Source organism: Protopterus annectens, chromosome 12.part0 (genome assembly GCF_019279795.1).
Source record: "Protopterus annectens isolate FY-2018-M chromosome 12.part0, PAN1.0, whole genome shotgun sequence".
NCBI lineage: Eukaryota > Metazoa > Chordata > Ceratodontiformes > Protopteridae > Protopterus > Protopterus annectens.
The window spans coordinates 151,510,645-151,529,463 of NC_056746.1; the positions used below are offsets into that span (position 1 = coordinate 151,510,645).

The window sequence follows — 18,819 nt, forward strand, 5'->3', positions numbered from 1 at the left end:
GGCACTAAAAGCATGCAATCAGTTGTGAGTGACTTGGGCACCCAGGTTGACAGCAAACTGACTTTTCACCACCATATTGCCTCCGTTGTATGGAAAGCTTTCTACATGGCCAACCTCATTAGTAAGGATATGTCATCCAGGGACAAGGTGGTCATAATATCCCTGTATTCTTCCCTTATAAGACCCATTATTGAGTACAATGCCCCTTTCGGCAAGTATCTCAAAAAACACATGCAGCAGATGGAGAGCCCCCAGATGTTCCACACCTGGACAATCCAGGGCGGCAAACATCTACCCTACACAGACAGGCTAAAAGCCCTGTCCCTCTACTCAGTCTCCTGCAGACTCCTCAGAGGTGACCTCTGTCTGGCATACAAAGCAATCTCAGACCCCGCCCTGATGGGACTGCTGCATATCCGCAAGTCAAGCTCCACTTGAGTAACCTGGTCTGTGACATCAATAGGACTTGTTGGCGGAACAGATGAGTCTCCCAGAAACTCCCCCTTTTGTGGAATAGACTCCCTCTCCACGTAAAGCACAGTACTTCATTAAACCTTTTTAAGCCCAACCTGGATAACTGGATGGGGAATAGAAAATACACCCCTGGGATTCCACCTGTTTCCCTGCTGGACAATGGTATAGGATGCTGACTTGTTGGAACATGGGCTAAAATTCTTGGCTAGGCTTGTAAGGGCCTCAGGGCCAACAGCCTAGTAACTTCTTATGATCCTATGAAAAGGAAGTTCATCTGACAATGATTAGTGAAACAATGGTACCAATGTCCAAACATGCATCAGGCTGACGGTTGCACTACCTGCGTTTAGGTTAGTGGCGAGACAGTGAGGATCTCGTACGTACTGACACTCATACCCAAATGCACATGTGCTGAGGTCACACGTCAGACATACCCCTTTGGGAAGATAAGGCTTTGGTATCCTGGATGGAAGTCAGTGACAAAAATCCATCTTTTATGAATGCTTGCAGCAATAACTTCAGTTAGAACATCTGAACAAGACATATCTGTCTAAGATGTATTTAACATTGGGCTCATGACAACACTGACGGAGCTCCAGCAATAAGCTTGACATAGGAGTAGGGATCAAAATGAAAATATCATCAAAGCATGGTAAAGAAAAGTGAAAAGACACACATTTTCCTAATGCTGAAATTCGCCATAAATGAAGACATTACAAATTCCACTTGGTGACTCTGCTCTGGGAACTGATTTACCACACCAGCTTCAACCACAAGTAAACTTACTTAACCAGCAAATGTTGGGTTCCAGCTTAAGAAAGCCAAGAAAACAGGCAGGGATGCAGACAGACAAGAGAAGCACTGATGAGAAACAAAACAGTAAAATCACCAATAAAACAAAAATATCAAGCTGGCTTACAGCATAAAAATATAGTTTCTAAAGCATGAATAAATTCCATTACAACATTTCAACAAACATAATAATGCCCACCAACATACGGTGGTATAGAAAGTAGTGAAAACATTTCTGCATTGTAATAGCATGCCTTAAAATAGTATGGGAAACAAAACAGAGAACTGGAACAGGAGCTTCTAGTACATTTAGTGCCGTAACTTATAACTGCAAAACTGGATAAAGTTTAAAGGCACCACATAAACCTGCATGTAACATTTTACTGATGCAATTATCCTCTGTAGCAGATTAAAGAATCATAAGATGTCACATTCACTGAAAACACCAAAAAACTACAGAAGAGTTTTGAACTAAATATTTTATTAACATTTCTGCTATCTTTGGAACGTGCCCATCCAAACATACTCACACACTCAATGATCAGTTTGCAAGACTGGTTATGTGACAATTGAGGAATGAAGATCACAATGTTGGGGAAATGTTCGTTTTTAGTTGTTTACTTCACTGTAGGCAAGGATGTCCACATCAGTTAAAGAGCTAATGCCGCATCTTTCCAAGGAAGCAGAGTTTGATTTCATGTATGCGTTTGTAAATGGGAAAGGGGTGCCAAATTTCAACTGGGGAGCACCGATACTGGCACAGCAGAGCTCTCAATATGAGAAAGCTTACAATGTGGACCTTCTGTGGACTACAGGGAGGACTTCTGTCTGGGCAGAACTGATTAAGAATCAGAGAAGGCGACGTGAAGTAGGCTGCTGCAGAGTCCATTTCTTCACAGTATTGTGCAGGCTTATTGTGAAAGTTTAGTCTTTTTCTGGAACTAATTTCAGCACCTTTCCAATCGCAATGGTTTTACCTAAAGTACAGAAAAACGAAAGGAAAATTATCATTGTGTAAAATGCTATAAAATAAGTTAATGTGCTTACACTGTTCAAAATGATTCAAAAAACCAAGATACATCATTGTCAGATACATTTTCTTATGACTGTAAAAATAAAAACATTCTGAAATCACTAATATCAAATGCTAATCAATGAAAGAGCCAACAACAAAACTTGGACACTGGCAAAATCGTGACAAAGTCACTCTGTTGTTTCTGTAAGGCAAGGAGCAACCATCCTACTCCCAAACTAATATTTTAATCCCCAAGTTCATAAAGACAGTTCATAAGTTGACAGTTGATGTAGAGGTCTAAGGTTATGGAATTGTTGACAAGCTGGGTCCTGTGGACCAGCATTTGATTCCCTCAACCTCCATTTGCCTTACTGTGCAACCAGGAGCAAGTTACTTAGCCAGTGTTCCTGGGTAGAGTCTGAAAAAATCCATGTGGATCAGCACTCTTCATCAGTTAAATACAAATAGTCCCATAGTCTCTTGATTTCTCTGTTGCTATTTAAATACAAATTCAAAACCTACACAAATTAACAACTGGCATTTGGTAAATGCAAACCCAGCAAGGAAAATTCAGACAAACCATACATACAATACTGCTACTCTCTCAAAAAACTTCTCACATCATGGATGCACGCAAACTCAAGTTTGAAGAAACACTCCTACCTTCACTAAAGCAAATGAATTCTCTGTGGTTTGCAAACAGTTGCTTATATTTTTGCAAAATAAATTACCTGTAGCTACAATTAAACCCAATTTCACAGCACGTGTCCAAAACAACAGCTCTTCTGATCTTAATAAGGGATCCACTGCAGTAGGCTGATACTTGGAACAGTCCCCATCAATTCTACTAAATGGCTTTCTCAAGGTCCATATCTGAGGGTGACAAACTCCTACCCCTAGTTACCTTCCGTCTGGGTGAGATGACATGCATTCCATCAGAACATACTCAGTTCAGTTTACCTTGAACACATGGGTACAGCCTGTAAAAACTGAAATGGCAAACTGACCTTAAAAATTTGACATTCACTTGTTAAGCAATCACAAGGAATTGTCAGGCAATGTAACTCATCAAATAAAAGAATATGAATGGAAAAAAATCTACTACAGTCAGGCCCTCCCAACATCAAGTGATGAGGACACGCATCTGAAAATTCTTATTTTGTGGAGTCCTCTAACACCTAGGGAGAATACAGAGCAGCAACTGGGCAGGCAGAAGGGCTACACTCACAACAGAGGAAAGAAGAACACACTTCCAGAAAGAAGACATGAAATGCAGATCTGAATTACTACACTTAACATGTACACAGACAATGTGGCACTCACAAATGTCTTTCATAGATATTCCACATGCACTAAAAGCAGCCATATCTTTAGCTGAAATGCCTTAGACGGGCATAACTGAAAGCAAATTAACTTAACGGCAGAATGCCATACAGTAGGCAGATCTATAAATGAAGGGTCTGCTTAGGTACAGTAGAACCTCTACTCCTAGAACAGAGGAGAAAACCTAGTCAATTTTTCAAAAACTGGACGTGACTTAGGCCAAGCACATGAATCAAGATAAGAGTTTTTTGCAGAAACTGAAATCTGACCCTGAAGAAGATCTCGCCCTCAAGGAAAGCTAATACAACTCATTATAAAATTGAAATTTGAAGCTATGAAATACATCAAATGAAAAGTAATGGCTACCAGAAAACATGCATTCAAAGACGCGCGCGCACACACACACACACACATATATATATATATATATATATATATATATATATATATATATACACACACACACATGTATATATATATATATATATATATAAGGTTGAATAGTAAAAAAAGAGAAAAAGGATGAAACAGTATGTCACTTATATATATATATATATATATATATATATATATATAAATATAAGGTTGAATAGTAAAAAAAGAGAAAAAGGATGAAACAGTATGTCACTTAAGAAAAAAAAAAAAGAGAAATGCGGTCCCTATGTGCAAAGGTATTTTTTATGGGACATCTGAGATGAGGAATTTCTTTCAGAAAGCAATTTAACTTCTGTCAAGCCAATATTCTATCACTGCTCCATGACAGAAATGCAGCTCTCGTGATAAACAGAAGTGTGATCACAAAACAGAAGCATTTTAACAACTAATACCTAAAACAGAAATCAATGAAAATGCATTTTTTTCAAAGGAGGGTGGGTCACCTCCTACACCCGTTATTTATACATACCAGCTCCCAAAATAACTACATCACAAGTCAGTGAGAAAGCCTTGAAATTATGCAAATTAGTTTTAAGCCCAGCACCCTTGTGTCTCGCACTGCAACCTAACATAGCCAAAAATAAGTAAACATTCAACAGTGAATAACTGAAACAGATCTTAAAATATGAGAGAGAATCACAAAAGGCTTGAGAGAGAAAATAGGCACAAAAAACAGCTCAGATAGAAAACATACACTTCATCGTCCAACAGACCTCCAAGACAAGGTTCTTTAACTGTTGGCTGCAGAAGTAAGCAAAGGACCACAGCAGCTCTGAAATGAAGACTATATCTGAAGACACACTGAACTATCTGCTCAAAACAAAAGCAAATCCTAAGCAGTCAGACTACAGTCTGGAAACAAACTCTAAGCTAATCAGGATTAGCTTCCTTCTGTATGAATGAAATTTTGCCAACTGACTATGAATCAGTAAGTTTAGAAAAAAGAAAAACAAACATGAATATGGAAGCAGATCCATTCCCGGCTCACAAAGCAAAGGGAAGCCCACTCTCTTGTTCTGTTTGATGAAGCAGTGGTCTGGAAGGGCACTGTTCGCTTTTACAATGAACAGATTAACATCTGCTTGATTTAAGTTGGAAATTGTACAAGACAATTAGTTTTGAGCACCTGATATCCAAGAAGGTCAAGCTTTGAGGTGTCTGCCTTGGCATAATATAGCCAAAGAATGTGGAATGCTGTCAGAAAAATCTGGTGGAATGTTTAAATGCTCATGTGAAGACAGTTTCTCTGCACAGAGGCTAAGTGAAAATGTCAGACGTACTGAATGTTAACTTATCGTAAAATACAGTTGCGTCCACTTACCATAAATGTAGATATTTCAAGTGTCTTCACTGTTGCAGTAATACCCATGAGGGTTTACCTTGCTGTGGTAGCCCTTGGTTGAACAGAGTGCCAGAGGCTTAACCCCTCCTCTTTCTGGGCAGGAGATACTCAGCATCTGAAGTAAGGACATCTGGGTATAAGGGGTGTTGGCCAGCACCATCTTACAGGCCCCTTCTCAGGTGAAGCTCCAAGCCCAGAGCACAGAACAACCAAAGGTTCCCATAGTGCAAGGGAAGGAAAGATTAGTTGTGTAAGAACTTACCACAACAATAGATGTCCTCCTCTTCTCTGTTGCAGTATTCCTGATATAAGGTGGTCGCCTGCCAAGGCAATCAGACGTGAACAAGTATATCAAAGTCTTCTACTACCTATGGTGCACGGTACGTCTGATATAGACCACTAGCTGACATCGGCCATAAAAGCGGTATATGTACCACACACAGAACTGAGGCCCCAGTCTAAGGGATAGAGGATCAATGTATTCAAGAAAGGCAAGAATTGGAGGGAAGGAGGGAGGGATGAAATACTGCAAAAGAGAAGAGAAAGACATTATCGTTATGGTAAGCTCTTACAACTAATCTAGGTCCTTCTATTCATCTGTTGCAGTATTCCTAACATATGGGAGAGTACAAAGGTTCATGCACAAAGGGAGGAGGAAGTGGCAGAGGAATTTTCTATGAAGCCATGGAAAATGGCCCTGGCAAATCCTGCCCTGGATCGGGAAATGGAATCTAGCTTATAATGTTTGGTGAAGGTGTGGACAGATGTCCACGTAGTTGCCTCTAAGATGGAGTTGGTGTCCAACCCTTTGATGAAAGCCCCTGAAGAAGACACTGCCCTTGTGGAGTGAGCTTTGACTAAGCCTGGAAGAACTTTACCCATGGTGGGAATAGCAAAAGGCAATGGATTTGGATATGCAACTGGAGATGGTCTGTTTGGACACAGGCAATCTCAGAGCCTGGGGTGAAAGGACACAGTTGGTCCAATTTCCTGTAGGGTTTAGTCTTTTGTAAGTAAAACCTGAGTGGTCTGTGTACATCAAGGGTGTGGATCCTATTACTACTGTTCTGGGGAAAGGGAAAAATGGTGGGGAGATGAATATCCTGGTTTAAGGGGAACTCGGTGACTACCTTTGGCATGAAGGGAAATACGGTCAGGAGGCAATGCCACAAGGGCTGGTAATTCTGAAACCCGCCTGGCAGAGGTAATGTCCACCAGGAGGATAGTTTTCCAAATACAGTGTTTGAGAGAGCTGGAAGAAGATGGCTCAAAAGGGGGTGGAATCAGTTTCTCCAGAAGAAAGTTGAGGTCCCAGGCTGGAGATGCAGGTCTCCTTGGGGGGGGGGGGTTCTGATGTGAGACGCCTTTCAGGAATTGTTTTGCTTCAAATCTGAAAGCTAAGGGTGGAGAAAGTGGCAGACAGGCAGAGACAGCTGACAGAGAGCTTTTATGAAACAGTAAGCTAATACTGCATTAAGCAATTCACACAGGTATGACAGAACCATGGATGGGTCTTGCTGTAAGCGGGTTCTGGTTTTTAAGACACCAAAGTGAGAACCTCTTCCATATGGAGGTAGGATTTTCTGGTAATAGATTTACTGGCCTCCTGCAGGAATTGAAGCACGTCTCAGAATAAAGGTATTTGAAAGGAATCAGGGCTCTATCAGCCACAGGGTCAGTTGAAGGGTCTCTAAGTGTGGGTGGATGACTGAGCCCTTGTTCTGTGTTAGGTCAACTCTGTGGGGTAACTTGTGGTGAGTGCCTTTGGCTAGATGATGGAGTTGGGGGAATCAATGTTGTCTTGGCCAATAGGGAGTCACCAGGAACATGTTTGGTTTGTCCTGCTGAAAGGATAAGTGGAAGGGGGGAAATGCATACAAGAATTTCCTCTTCCATGAGATTGACAGGACGTCCATTTTCCAGGCCTGAGAATGGGTTTCTCTGGCACAAAACTTTAGAAGTTGCTTGTTCAGAGGGGAGGCAAACAAGCCTAGCTGTGGAATACTCCACTTGTGGACAATGTCCAGAAACACATCCCTGTGAAGTATCCATACATGGGCCTGTGTTTTGGATCAGCTTAATGTGTCTGTCACAGCATTCTGACTGGAGGGGATGTAGATTGCATCTATATTGTTATCGAAAAGTGAGTTTGCCGAACTGCATCTACATCAGAAATACAGTTCAGCGAACTGTTGATGGTGAGATCGCAGTACAGTGATGATTGGAAAATTTGCCCTTTCCTCACTGCACTGCGATCTTGGAGTTGATACAAATTCACTGAACTGCATTTCTGATGTAGATGCAGTTCGGCGAATTCACTTTTTGATTACATAATATAGACCCATGTAGATCACCTGAAGGATGATATCTAATTGGTGTGCTACATCCTAGGACTGTATGGCTAGTCTGCACAGGAGATAGGGTGTTGTCCCCTCCCTGTTTGTTGATATACCACAAGACTGTCATATTGTCTGTGTGTATACAAAGCTTCCCTGGTCTGAGCAGGGACTGGAAGGTCTGAAAGGCGAGGATTAGTGCCTTCATTTCCTCGATATTGCTGTGATCCTTCCTTTGGGAGGGTGCCCACTGTCCTTGCACTGTGTGGTGGTCCAGGGGTGCTCCCCAGTCCATGTCCGATGCATCCGTGTACAGCACTTGAGTTGGTAGCAGTGGGTGAATGGGGAGGGCCTGGGTTTAGAGACAGCTGTGTAATCCACCACTGGATCTCCTTCCTGAGATACAGTAGAAGAGGAATTTGGTATTCTAGAGGGTGGGCATGTTGAGACCACACTGACTTTAGGAATTGCTCGGGTGTAGCCTTGCAAGAGGAAGCATAGGGGTGGTGGATGCCATCAACCCCAGATCGAGGGGAAGAATCTCTGCAAAGAGCACAAAAATCTCCTGTGCCTTGGTAGGTGGAAGAGGCAGCACCACAGTCTTGGTTTCAAATCTACGCTCCAAAAAGGCATGTTCCTGGGATGGGAACAGGGATGACTGAAATTTATGGTGAATCCCAGGCTTTGTAGGATGAAAATTGTCAATTGGAGATTTCTGTTCAATTCCGTTTGGGAACTGGCTTGAATCAAAATGTCTAGGTAGGGAAAGATTAGGATACCTTGTCATCTGCAGTAGGCGGCCACAGGTGCTAGGCATTTTGTGAAGACACTTGGAGCAGTGGAGAGTCCAAAGGGCAAAGCCGAGAACTGCAAGGATCCCACACAGAAGCGTAGGAATCTCCTGTATCTGACGTGAATGGGTATATGGAGGTAAGCATCCTTGATATCTACTGAGGCTAGGAATGCTTGACAGAAGATAAGAGGGAATAAGGTTTGCAGGGTAAGCATTTTGAATGGGGGACCTATGAGAAACCCGTTGGGATAGGAGAGGTCTAGGATGGGTCGCCAAGCATCTCTCTGCCTGGGAAATAGGAACGGATGAGAGTATAAGCCTCTTCCCTCTTGTCCTGGGGTTACGTGCTTGATAGCTCCCTGTTCAAGTAGGTGTTGCAGGATTGGAAGTAAAAGGGTCTCTTATTCTTCTGGGGGTTGAGGTATACCCCTGAAGGGAGACACCTTGTGCCAGACCATGAAGTAGCCCCTCTTGATGATGCTTGACACCCAAGAATCTTGGGTGATGAGTTCCCAGGATGGAACTGGTAGGGTTAGGCATTGGGAGAGGGGAGGGGTGCCCTGACTTGAGGAGTCACAGGGAGGAGCCAGCCTGATTAGGAAAGGGCTGCTTAGTAAGCTGAGAAGAGGACGAAGATGTAGGAGGAAATGAGAAGTTATGTACTTACCATAACGTTCCATGTTAGTTGTCTTCTTGTCGCCTTCTTTCTTGCTGGATGGGTTCGGCGACTCGGTCTAATACTAAGGCTCGAGAGCTATTTTTCACTGGCTCGAGGCTATGCTATGTCCCATAATGCTAGGCGTCATATACCCAGATCTCGTTTGATAGCTAACACTATGGACATATATGTCCCACCACAACAGAGAATAATCCACCTAATCATAGATACAAAAAAGAGAAATATATATATATATATATATATATATATATATAAAAACCCCTCTAGAAGAGCTACCAAAAAGAGGGAGCAAGGGAGCTAGCTGGGGAAATAACTGAGGTGGCAATAATTCTCACAGAGTACTCTAGGATCTTCCCTTAGTGAGAAACTGCTTGTCAGAAGGGGCTGTAATAAATTTTGTGGACCTCCGGGGAGTTGGTTCCATTGTATCCGGAGCCGTCCACGCCTTCCGAGCCACCACCTCCTTGAGTGGGTCGAAAGGCGGGGACTCCCAGGAGGTGGAAGGGTGAGAACCAAATGCGTCCAGGTACACAGACTCATCCTCGGAAGGGTTGAGGGCAGACCAGTTCCCCCTCTGTTTAAGGATCTCCAGGATGTCAGAAAATGAGACATCCTCAGAGGGGGACCTTGGAGACACTTCCGAATCATCCAGGTCGGTGTCAGATGTCACTGACTCCGGGGAGTCCACATGCTTCCTCTTGCATGTCCTCTTCCGAGGGGGCTCTCCCGCAGGATCATGGGAGGCCTCAGAAGAGGAGGATACGCCCAATGGGGCGACCTGGAGCTTTGGTTCTCCACGCTTGGATTCAGGAGGGTAGGCAGAGGCCGAAGCAGGCACCATGGAAGGAGGGGCCGATGGGGCTGACCGTGGCGCCGGTATAGGAGCCAGCACGCTCCTCATGACCTCAAAGGCACCCCTATCAGGCAGAGAGGAGGGACCCAGCTCCGAAGAGATGAGAGCTCCTCCCGGCACCGGAGACGGCTCCGAGGCCGATGTCCGAGCTCGAAGGAATAGTCGGAGGAGGAACTGGAGCAGGCGTTGGGGAAGCCGCTGTCTGTTGAGACGGGCTATGCAATAACTGGGTGAGCGTCTGCGACTTCAAAAGCCTACTGACTACCCTCTCGAGGTCGTGGTCCGAAAGCCTGGAAGATCTAGAGGAGTGAGACCTATGGCTCCGCTCCAACAGCAAGGGGGACTTCGGAGCCGACCTGACCGACTCCAATGAAGGGAGATCGGGAGCGCTTTCGGCTTGGAGACGGCTCAGACACTAAGGTCGGAACCGACTGAGGCCTCGATGTATCGGTTCCAGCCGGAACCGACGAGGCAGAAAAAGGTCCGCTCGGCGCCGGCTCCGGACATGGAGCCGACGGTTTTGTGGGCTTAGAAGGTTTTCCTGACAGAGGCTTGGTAGGAGAACCTTCGAGCTTCAATAAGCCCCTTAGGATGAGCTTATTTCTGCGCTCCTGCAGGACTCTTGGGCTAAAAGCATGACAGATGGAACAAGAGTCCTGCAGGTGCAGAGGGCCCAAACAATACACACAAGACGTGTGACCGTCTGTCAGAGACATCTTCTGACAGCATGAGTCACACTTCTTGAATCCCGATATCTTGGTATCCTTAGACATGATACCACAGGAACGGGACAAAAAAGTCTAAACAAGTATACAAACACACACAACACTTGAAAGACACTCTCAAAGTTACTACGATAAAACAAAAACAAAATTCCACACACACACCTACTGAAAGGAACCTGTACAAACCTACTATAAAGGGGGGGTAAAGGCCTAACCACCTTAAGGGTGGAAAAGAGTAGGAAAACTATTAATAAAGGGAAGGAAGACTAGTCGGGAGACTACTAACACTACTAGAAAAGATCTAGGGAAAAATATCAATCAAAAACCAACTATAATATAAAACATTTTAAATATGACCTGGAGCCGGTGAAAACGCAACCTCGTAGCTGAAGTGGCAAACGAGATCTGGGTATATGACGCCTAGCATTATGAGACATAGCATAGCCTCGAGCCGGTGAAAAATAGCTCTCGAGCTTTAGTATTAGGCCGAGTCGGAGCCGAGGTTCGGCTCCGAACGATCCAGCAAGAATGAAGGTGAGATCGACAACTTAACATCTAAATTTTCTTAGGCCTTTTGTGAGGTTTTGATTGTGGGGTTCTGGGTTGTCTATGTATACAGACTTGTTTTGCAGGAAAATGCCTGCAAAATTTATGCACAGGAGATAGCAGAATGTGCTTAAAGTCTAAGTTCCTTACTTTTCTCTTGCAGAGATCTGAAAAGTTCTGCAGAGGGCTTATCAAAAAGGGCAGAGATGTCCAAGAGGGCATCCGTTAATTTTGCATTAATATCCCCTGGGAGGGGCTGAAGCCTTAGCCAGGCAAATCTTACAGCAGAAGAGGAAGCTGCAGCTCTTGAGGTTGCTTCTACGGCATTGTAGCTGCATTTGATAGCATGTCTGGCTACCTGAGAAAAGGTAGCAATGAGGGAGGACGCAAAGGCCTTGCTTTCTGAGTCTGGCAATTATATGACAATTTACACAAAGCAGAAGAATGTGGAAATCAAGAAAAAGCACAAATGGAAATAGTTATGGAAGACTTAAGTAAGACGAGGTTTGATATCGATGACAACAATTAACAGTCAAGATAGGAGAAGATGAGATAAAAATGATAATGTACAACCGATCTGGAGGAAATTTTGCCATCAGACCCCAATCTGAAAGCTTTCCAGTCAAGTCTATCACTAGATTTTTTAGTGTCTCACTGTCTTTTTAGAAACCACTGCTCCAAGGACTATATGCTATAATGGTCAAAGTTTAAATAGTGAAAATCTTTTCTGTATCCTTAATGTCACTAATGACTTCTCCATCACTGCAACTGAATAACTTTTGAAGTGGACAAAGCCTGCTTATTAAACAGAGAAGAAATTTCTTTAGAATTTCTTATGGTATTGTTTGGTTCACAAAAGAAACTTGCAAACTGACTGATGACAGGATGATACCGAATGTCAAGTCAAAGTTCACCCAAGTCCACAGCAAAGGTCTCATTGTACACACAGACCACATCTTTTGTAACTTGCACAAGTATAAAATCTTAGACTGTACAAACTGTTTGTGTATAAATGTAAATAGAAATTTAACTACTCTGTGTTTAACTGGAACTTAGTATACTGCAATATAAGCAAGTGGAGCTTTTCTTCCCGGGCCTCTATTGAAAATGGGCATTACCCAGTTGGATTTTCCCAGTAAAAAAAGACAAATAAAATAAACAAGCATCAACAGGATGCCTAAGCTTTAGGTCTGCTATACTTTAGGATAATGTCACAACACTCAAAAATCTGATTCAAGATGAAAATATGGTGCGTCTTTGCATCCTGAAGTACAAAGCAGATTGTGCAGTCTATCCAAATTGACAAAGTGGGTCCTCAATCTTTGATTCTCCTTCCCTAGTGATGTTCTCAAACTGTGAGGACCTCGTTCTTACAATGATTCTCCTTAAGGATGCTTACACAATCATGTCCACAGCTAGAGAATTCAAGAATCACTGGCTGATTAAACACAACTGCTTTGTAATTTTCCACATCCACTGCTGTTCCTATAATTATAAATACATATTACTCAGCAACACAAGTATCTCAGCTGATACCGTTTCTCTTTCACTGATGTGAAACATCGCCCGTTTTTGTTGGTTTTTTTCAGTCTTTGGGTGGAACACAGCATATTTTTCCATCTCCAAATTTGAAAGTCTTACTAAGTGTACCATGTGTCAGTACTTTCCACCTCAGTACAACTCAGTTTACTGACATAGCTAACAAACCAATGTTTCTCCAAAATGTATTTTGCATGCCTTAATCAGATCCAACTCAAAAGCATTCTGCTACAAAAATCTCTACATAAAAACCCAGCTGTTTGGAGATGGATTCTTTCACATCTTTAGAATGTTTGCTCTCTGCCATCAGGTGCTCTAATATACAGATTTGGATCTCCTGCCATAGTCATGCCCATTAATGGTAGCGTCACAAAGCTCTTTTGTCCACCCAGCCTAACTGTTTTTGGTCTATAAAACATGATATGCCCCGACTCAGACCAATGCCACCACAGCTGATGCATTTTCTCTGAAATGCGTTCAAAGGCTCATGCAATGGAGGCAAAAAATTCAGAAATGCTGTCTTACCATTTACATTAGGCAAAATAACAGGTTAGAAGCAATCACTTATCTGGCAGTGCCATATTTTCTCTACGCATCTGATTGTATCTTTGCTCAAAATTAATAACGCAATCTGCGATAGAAACCTCACTGCCTCTGGTAATCAGATTTAATAATTAGAATATGACTCAAAAAGCTAAAGTATAGTTACTGAAGTGGACATGGCTTCATGTGTGTTCCTACCCTCGCTAAAATCTTTGCAATGCCTTTCTGCTATCTCACTAAGTTACAGTAGAAATGTAAAAGGTTGCTTTCAGTTTTCCAGTTCAGTAACCAGACTGCAAATCATCTTTCAAAGGATTTACTTTCATCAAACACAGGAGGTGGGATTCCATAACTGGAAACAGATGTGTAGCTAAGGTGTCAGGGGAATTAGGCAGGCACCGGGGGGGGCAGGCAGGCACCCGGGGTGCAAGGCACCGGGGGGGGCAGGCAGGCACCCGGGGTGCAAGGCACCGGGGGGGGGCAGGCAGGCACCCGGGGCGCAAGGCGCCGGGGGAGGCAGGCACCGGGTGCAAGGCACCGGGGCAGGCAGGCACCCAGGGCGCAGGGCACAGCGGGGGGCAGGCAGGCACCGGGCAAGGCCGGGAGGCAGGCAGGCACCGGGCGCAAGGCGCCGGGGGAGGCAGGCAGGCACCCGGGGCGCAAGGCGCCGGGGGAGGCAGGCAGGCACCCGGGGCGCAAGGCGCCGGGGGAGGCAGGCAGGCACCCGGGGCGCAAGGCGCCGGGGGTGGCAGGCAGGCACCCGGGGCGCAAGGCGCCGGGGGTGGCAGGCAGGCACCTGGGGCGCAAGGCGCCAGGGGTGGCAGGCAGGCACCCGGGGCGCAAGGCGTGGCAGGCAGGCACCCGGGGCGCAAGGCGCCAGGGGAGGCAGGCAGGCACCCGGGGCGCAAGGCACCAGGGGAGGCAGGCACCCGGTGCGCAAGGCGCTAGGGGAGGCAGGCAGGCACCCTGGGCGCAAGGCGCCAGGGGAGGCAAGCAGGCACCCTGGGCGCAAGGCGCCAGGGGAGGCAGGCAGGCACCCTGGGTGCAAGGCGCCAGGGGTGGCAGGCAGGCACCCGGGGCGCAAGGCACCAGGGGAGGCAGGCAGGCACCCGGGGCGCAAGGCGCCAGGGGAGGCAAGCAGGCACCCTGGGCACAAGGCGCCAGGGGAGGCAGGCAGGCACCCTGGGTGCAAGGCGTCAGGGGAGGCAGGCAGGCACCCTGGGTGCAAGGCGCCAGGGAAGGCAGGCAGGCACCCTGGGCACAAGGCGCCAGGGGAGGCAGGCAGGCACCCGAAGCGCAAGGCGCCAGGGGAGGGCAGGCAGGCACCCGAAGCGCAAGGCGCCAGGGAAGGCAGGCAGGCACCCGGGGCGCAAGGCGCCAGGGGAGGCAGGCAGGTACCCGGGGTGCAAGGTGCCAGGGGAGGCAGGCACCCTGGGCGCAAGGCGCCAGGGGAGGCAGGCAGGCACCCTGGGCGCAAGGCGCCAGGGGAGGAAGGCAGGCACCCTAGGCGGAGTTCGCCCAACATTATTTTGGCAAAAAATTTAATTACATTATGTCGTCGGATACTCTGACTCCAGTTTTGAGTAAAAGACGCAAAGATAAGGACCGACATACGAGGTCCGCGGCTTCTACCGACACCACGCCAAAGCCTACTACAGGTGGTCCGGTTCTCAGTGAGGCGCCTATGCAGCCCCTGACTACCGACGACACTTCATTGGCGGTGTCTACTGTACCCGAGGTCGCAGGCTCCTTGGCCCACACCCCGACTACCGATACCGAAGCCACTCTAGGCGGTGAAACTCAGAGTATAGACAGGTCTGCCACCTCTCAAGGTGTCTTCAGGCCTTCCTCTTCTTTTTCCATCAAGGCTTTCACTAAGTCTAAAGCAGCCATGCATTCTAAGAGACAAGCTCCACAGGGCCCTTCTCCAGGCCCCATGCCTAAAAAACAGATGCTCAAAATGGCTGAGGATTTGATTACTCTTATCAGGGGTTCTCAACCCCCCCCCGGACAAAACAAAAGGCCCAGAGTGGAGGAAGAATCCCCCTCCTCGGACCAGGCCTCCATTATTTCAGAGCACTCTGATGAACAGGAACATTCATACTCCCCTTTTGAAGATTCTGATGCAGAGGAGTCCATTCCCTCTGTCTCCCCCCCCTGAGGATTACTCTTTTGGGGAAACCTTGCATACCTTGAGGGAACACTTCCACTGGGAAGGCCAAGAGTACTCAGACTCCAAGAAAAGGCTTAGGGATTTTCTCTTGCTCCCTCAGCACAGGCCACTGGCTATACCTCCTGTCTTAAACATTCTAGATGATGTGTATTCGGAGGCCTGCCTTAATCCAGACTCTCTACCTCCAACCCCAGTCAAGCCTAACAGGTACTACCGGGTTCCTGACTCACACCAATTCTTATACAAAAGCCATGCGGCTGACCCAGAAACTATCTCACAGGGCCCCAAGGGAATTAAGGCCTCCACTGCTAAAAATCCATTACCTTCAGAGAGAGATTCCAGAGCTTTAGAAAGGTGGGGAAAAAAGGTATACACCTCAGCCACCTTAACCATGAGGGCATTAAACTGCCAGTTCCATATGTTAAAGTACCAACAGTTTCTGTTATCACAGTTGAGAAGCAAAATGTCACAACCTGACCAACCAGACTTGAAGGAGTTGCAGGATTTGATGCATAGTGCAGAACAAGTGGGTAAACATACCTTGCAATGTGGTTTTGATGCTCTAGAGGCCTCTTGTAGAGCTGCTGTTACAGGATCAGTCATACGTAGACATGCCTGGCTCAAGGAGCAAACCTTACCAGATCATGTCAAAGCTAAATTACTAGATGCCCCTCTACAAACAGATGTATTATTTGGTGTTAAAGCTGAGGAGGTATTAAAGAAAATGGAGGAAAAGGCTAAATCAATGCAAACAGTGAAAGATTTCCTACAGGTACAACCCTCCACGTTTCAGTAGAAATTGGCCTTCCAAAAATTGGTCCTTTCCAGCCACGGACAGACCCCAAAGAAGGTAGATACAGGTGCCCGAGGGCAGAGGGCAATCTCAAGGATCGTCTAGAGGCAGACAATGGCAAGCTCCTACACAAAGAGGTGGTGAGGTTAGTTCACAGCCATTCAGAAAGCAAACCCAATGACTTTCCCCTTTGCATGCCAAGCAAGGCTCAAATGGCAGCACCTTTAGGCGGAAAACTGGCATTATTTTCGAAAAATTGGCATATTGTCACAAAAGACAAATGGATCCTGGACATTATAAACAGAGGCTACAGATTCCATTTTCACACCCTTCCGAAAATGAGAGGCATGCCAAACCTGCCACACAATCAAAGGGCAGAGGCACAAAGACAAATTTCAGATCTCATGGACATGAAAGCTATTCAAGAGGTACCTACACAAGAACAAGGTCAAGGTTTTATTTGGAGTCTATTCCTGGTACCAAGGAAGGGAAAAGATTGGAGACCTATTTTGGACCTATCCATCCTAAACACATTTTTACTAGTGCCAAAATTCAAGATGCTCACATTACAGCAGCTTCTTCCCATGCTGGGCAAGGAGTCTTGGCTGGTAACATTGGACCTCAAGGAGGCATACCTGCATGTCCCAATCAGACAAGATTGCAGAAGATACCTCAGATTTCTTGCAGGTTCAACCCATTATCAATTCTCTGCATTGCCCTTTGGCTTATCTACTGCACCCAGAGTATTCACGAAATGCCTGGCATCAGTAATTGCCTACTGCAGACTTCAAGGGATACAAATATACCCATATTTAGACGACTGCCTGATCCAAGCGGACAGCAAGCACATACTTCTGAAACATCTGGCTTTTGTAATAATGTTGTTGAATTCTCTGGGATACACAGTCAACAAAAAGAAATCAGGGCTAATACCCTCTCAAAAAATAATTTTCCTGGGTGCCAACTTGGACACAAACACCCAGATGGCCTGCCTCACGCCAGAGAAACAGGGGCAACTAACTCAATACTTCAGAAAACTAGCAAATTTCACCAGGCTGACTGCAAGGAAAATCCTGCAGGCTCTGGGATTCATGGCATCTTGCATCCTACTAATCCCATGTGCAAAGCTGCATATGAGGAAACTTCAATGGTACCTGAAAAACCTATGGTCTCAACACAGCCACAGTTTGGAAACAATAATACCACTGATTCCATGTCTTCAAAAGGAATTTCTGTGGTGGGCTCAAGCATGCCAAAGAAACACAGGTCTCCCATTCTGCAAGCCTCAAGCTAATCAAATCATCACAACAGACGCCTCGGACTACGCCTGGGGGGCGCCCATGACAGATCGGTGCATTCAGGGCAAATGGTCCCAAAAAGAAAAGCACCTACACAACAATCAAAAGGAAATGCTAGCAGTAATAAATGCTATTATAGCTTTCAAAGACCTTCTGCATCCAGGTCAACTATTGATAAGGACAGACAACACCACAGTAATGTGGTACATAAACAAACAGGGAGGAACACATTCATACCCCCTATGCAGGCTGGCCATGTCACTTTGGAACATGGCTCTGGAATTACAAATCGAACTTCAAGCACAGTACTTGCCAGGCAAGGAAAACACGCTGGCAGACAACCTAAGCAGAAATATGACGGATCCACACGAATGGAAGTTGCATCCTCAAGTTTTTACAGAGATAATTCAAGCATGGGGAAGGCCAGACATAGATCTCTTTGCCTCCCACAAAAATCACCAATTGACAAAATTCTGCTCAAGGACTCTTATCCACAGGCCTGGAGAGTGGACGCTCTCTCTTTCAGTTGGACAACAATGACAGTTTATGCCTTTCCACCTCTTCCTCTGCTGCCCAAAGTTCTATTAAAAACCAGAGCAGACAGACCAAAGATGATTCTCATTGCTCCAGACTGGCCAAGACAGCACTGGTACCTACTCCTGAGGAGCCTGACGCATTCCCCACCATGGACCCTACCTCTAATGCCTCTTCTTCTGACTCAGCACAGCTTCAAAACTCTTCACAGTCAGCTGAAAACACTCAATCTGGCCGCATGGAAGGTTCCTTAACTTCACAACCGACCCTACTCTCCAAGAAGGTGCAGGATGTCATTTTGGAGGCCAGAAGGCCATCTACTAGAAAAGCTTACTCCGCAAAATGGAAACGGTTTTGTGTCTGGAATGAGAAAAAGGGCCAGAATCCTGGAATACTGAATTTACCTCAAATATTACAGTATCTAGCTGAGCTGCTAAGCAGTGGACTTTCATTCTCCTCCATCAAAATCCATGCCTCGGCCATTTCTGCAGAATACAACACTGATCCTCCTTTATTCTCTCACCCCCTCTTAAGACAGTTCCTCAGAGGGGCTAAGAATATAAAACCCCCAAGGAAACAACCAATACCTGCTTGGGAACCTCAATTTCATTCTAGAAAAGCTGACC

At 45.6% G+C, this 18,819-nt stretch overlaps 1 protein-coding gene across 2 annotated transcripts in view; it reads right to left on the reverse strand.

Annotated features, from left to right (window-relative positions):
• Positions 1-1,727: 1,727 nt before the first annotated feature.
• Positions 1,728-18,819, reverse strand: part of GSPT1 (G1 to S phase transition 1) — a 960,922-nt gene continuing 943,830 nt past the window's right edge. For both annotated transcript variants that reach the window (XM_044089181.1, XM_044089179.1), the window contains one exon: positions 1,728-2,243. In XM_044089181.1, coding sequence (XP_043945116.1) covers positions 2,191-2,243 — 53 coding nt within the window. In that variant the 3' untranslated portion in view covers positions 1,728-2,190. The remainder of the gene's footprint in view (positions 2,244-18,819) is intronic.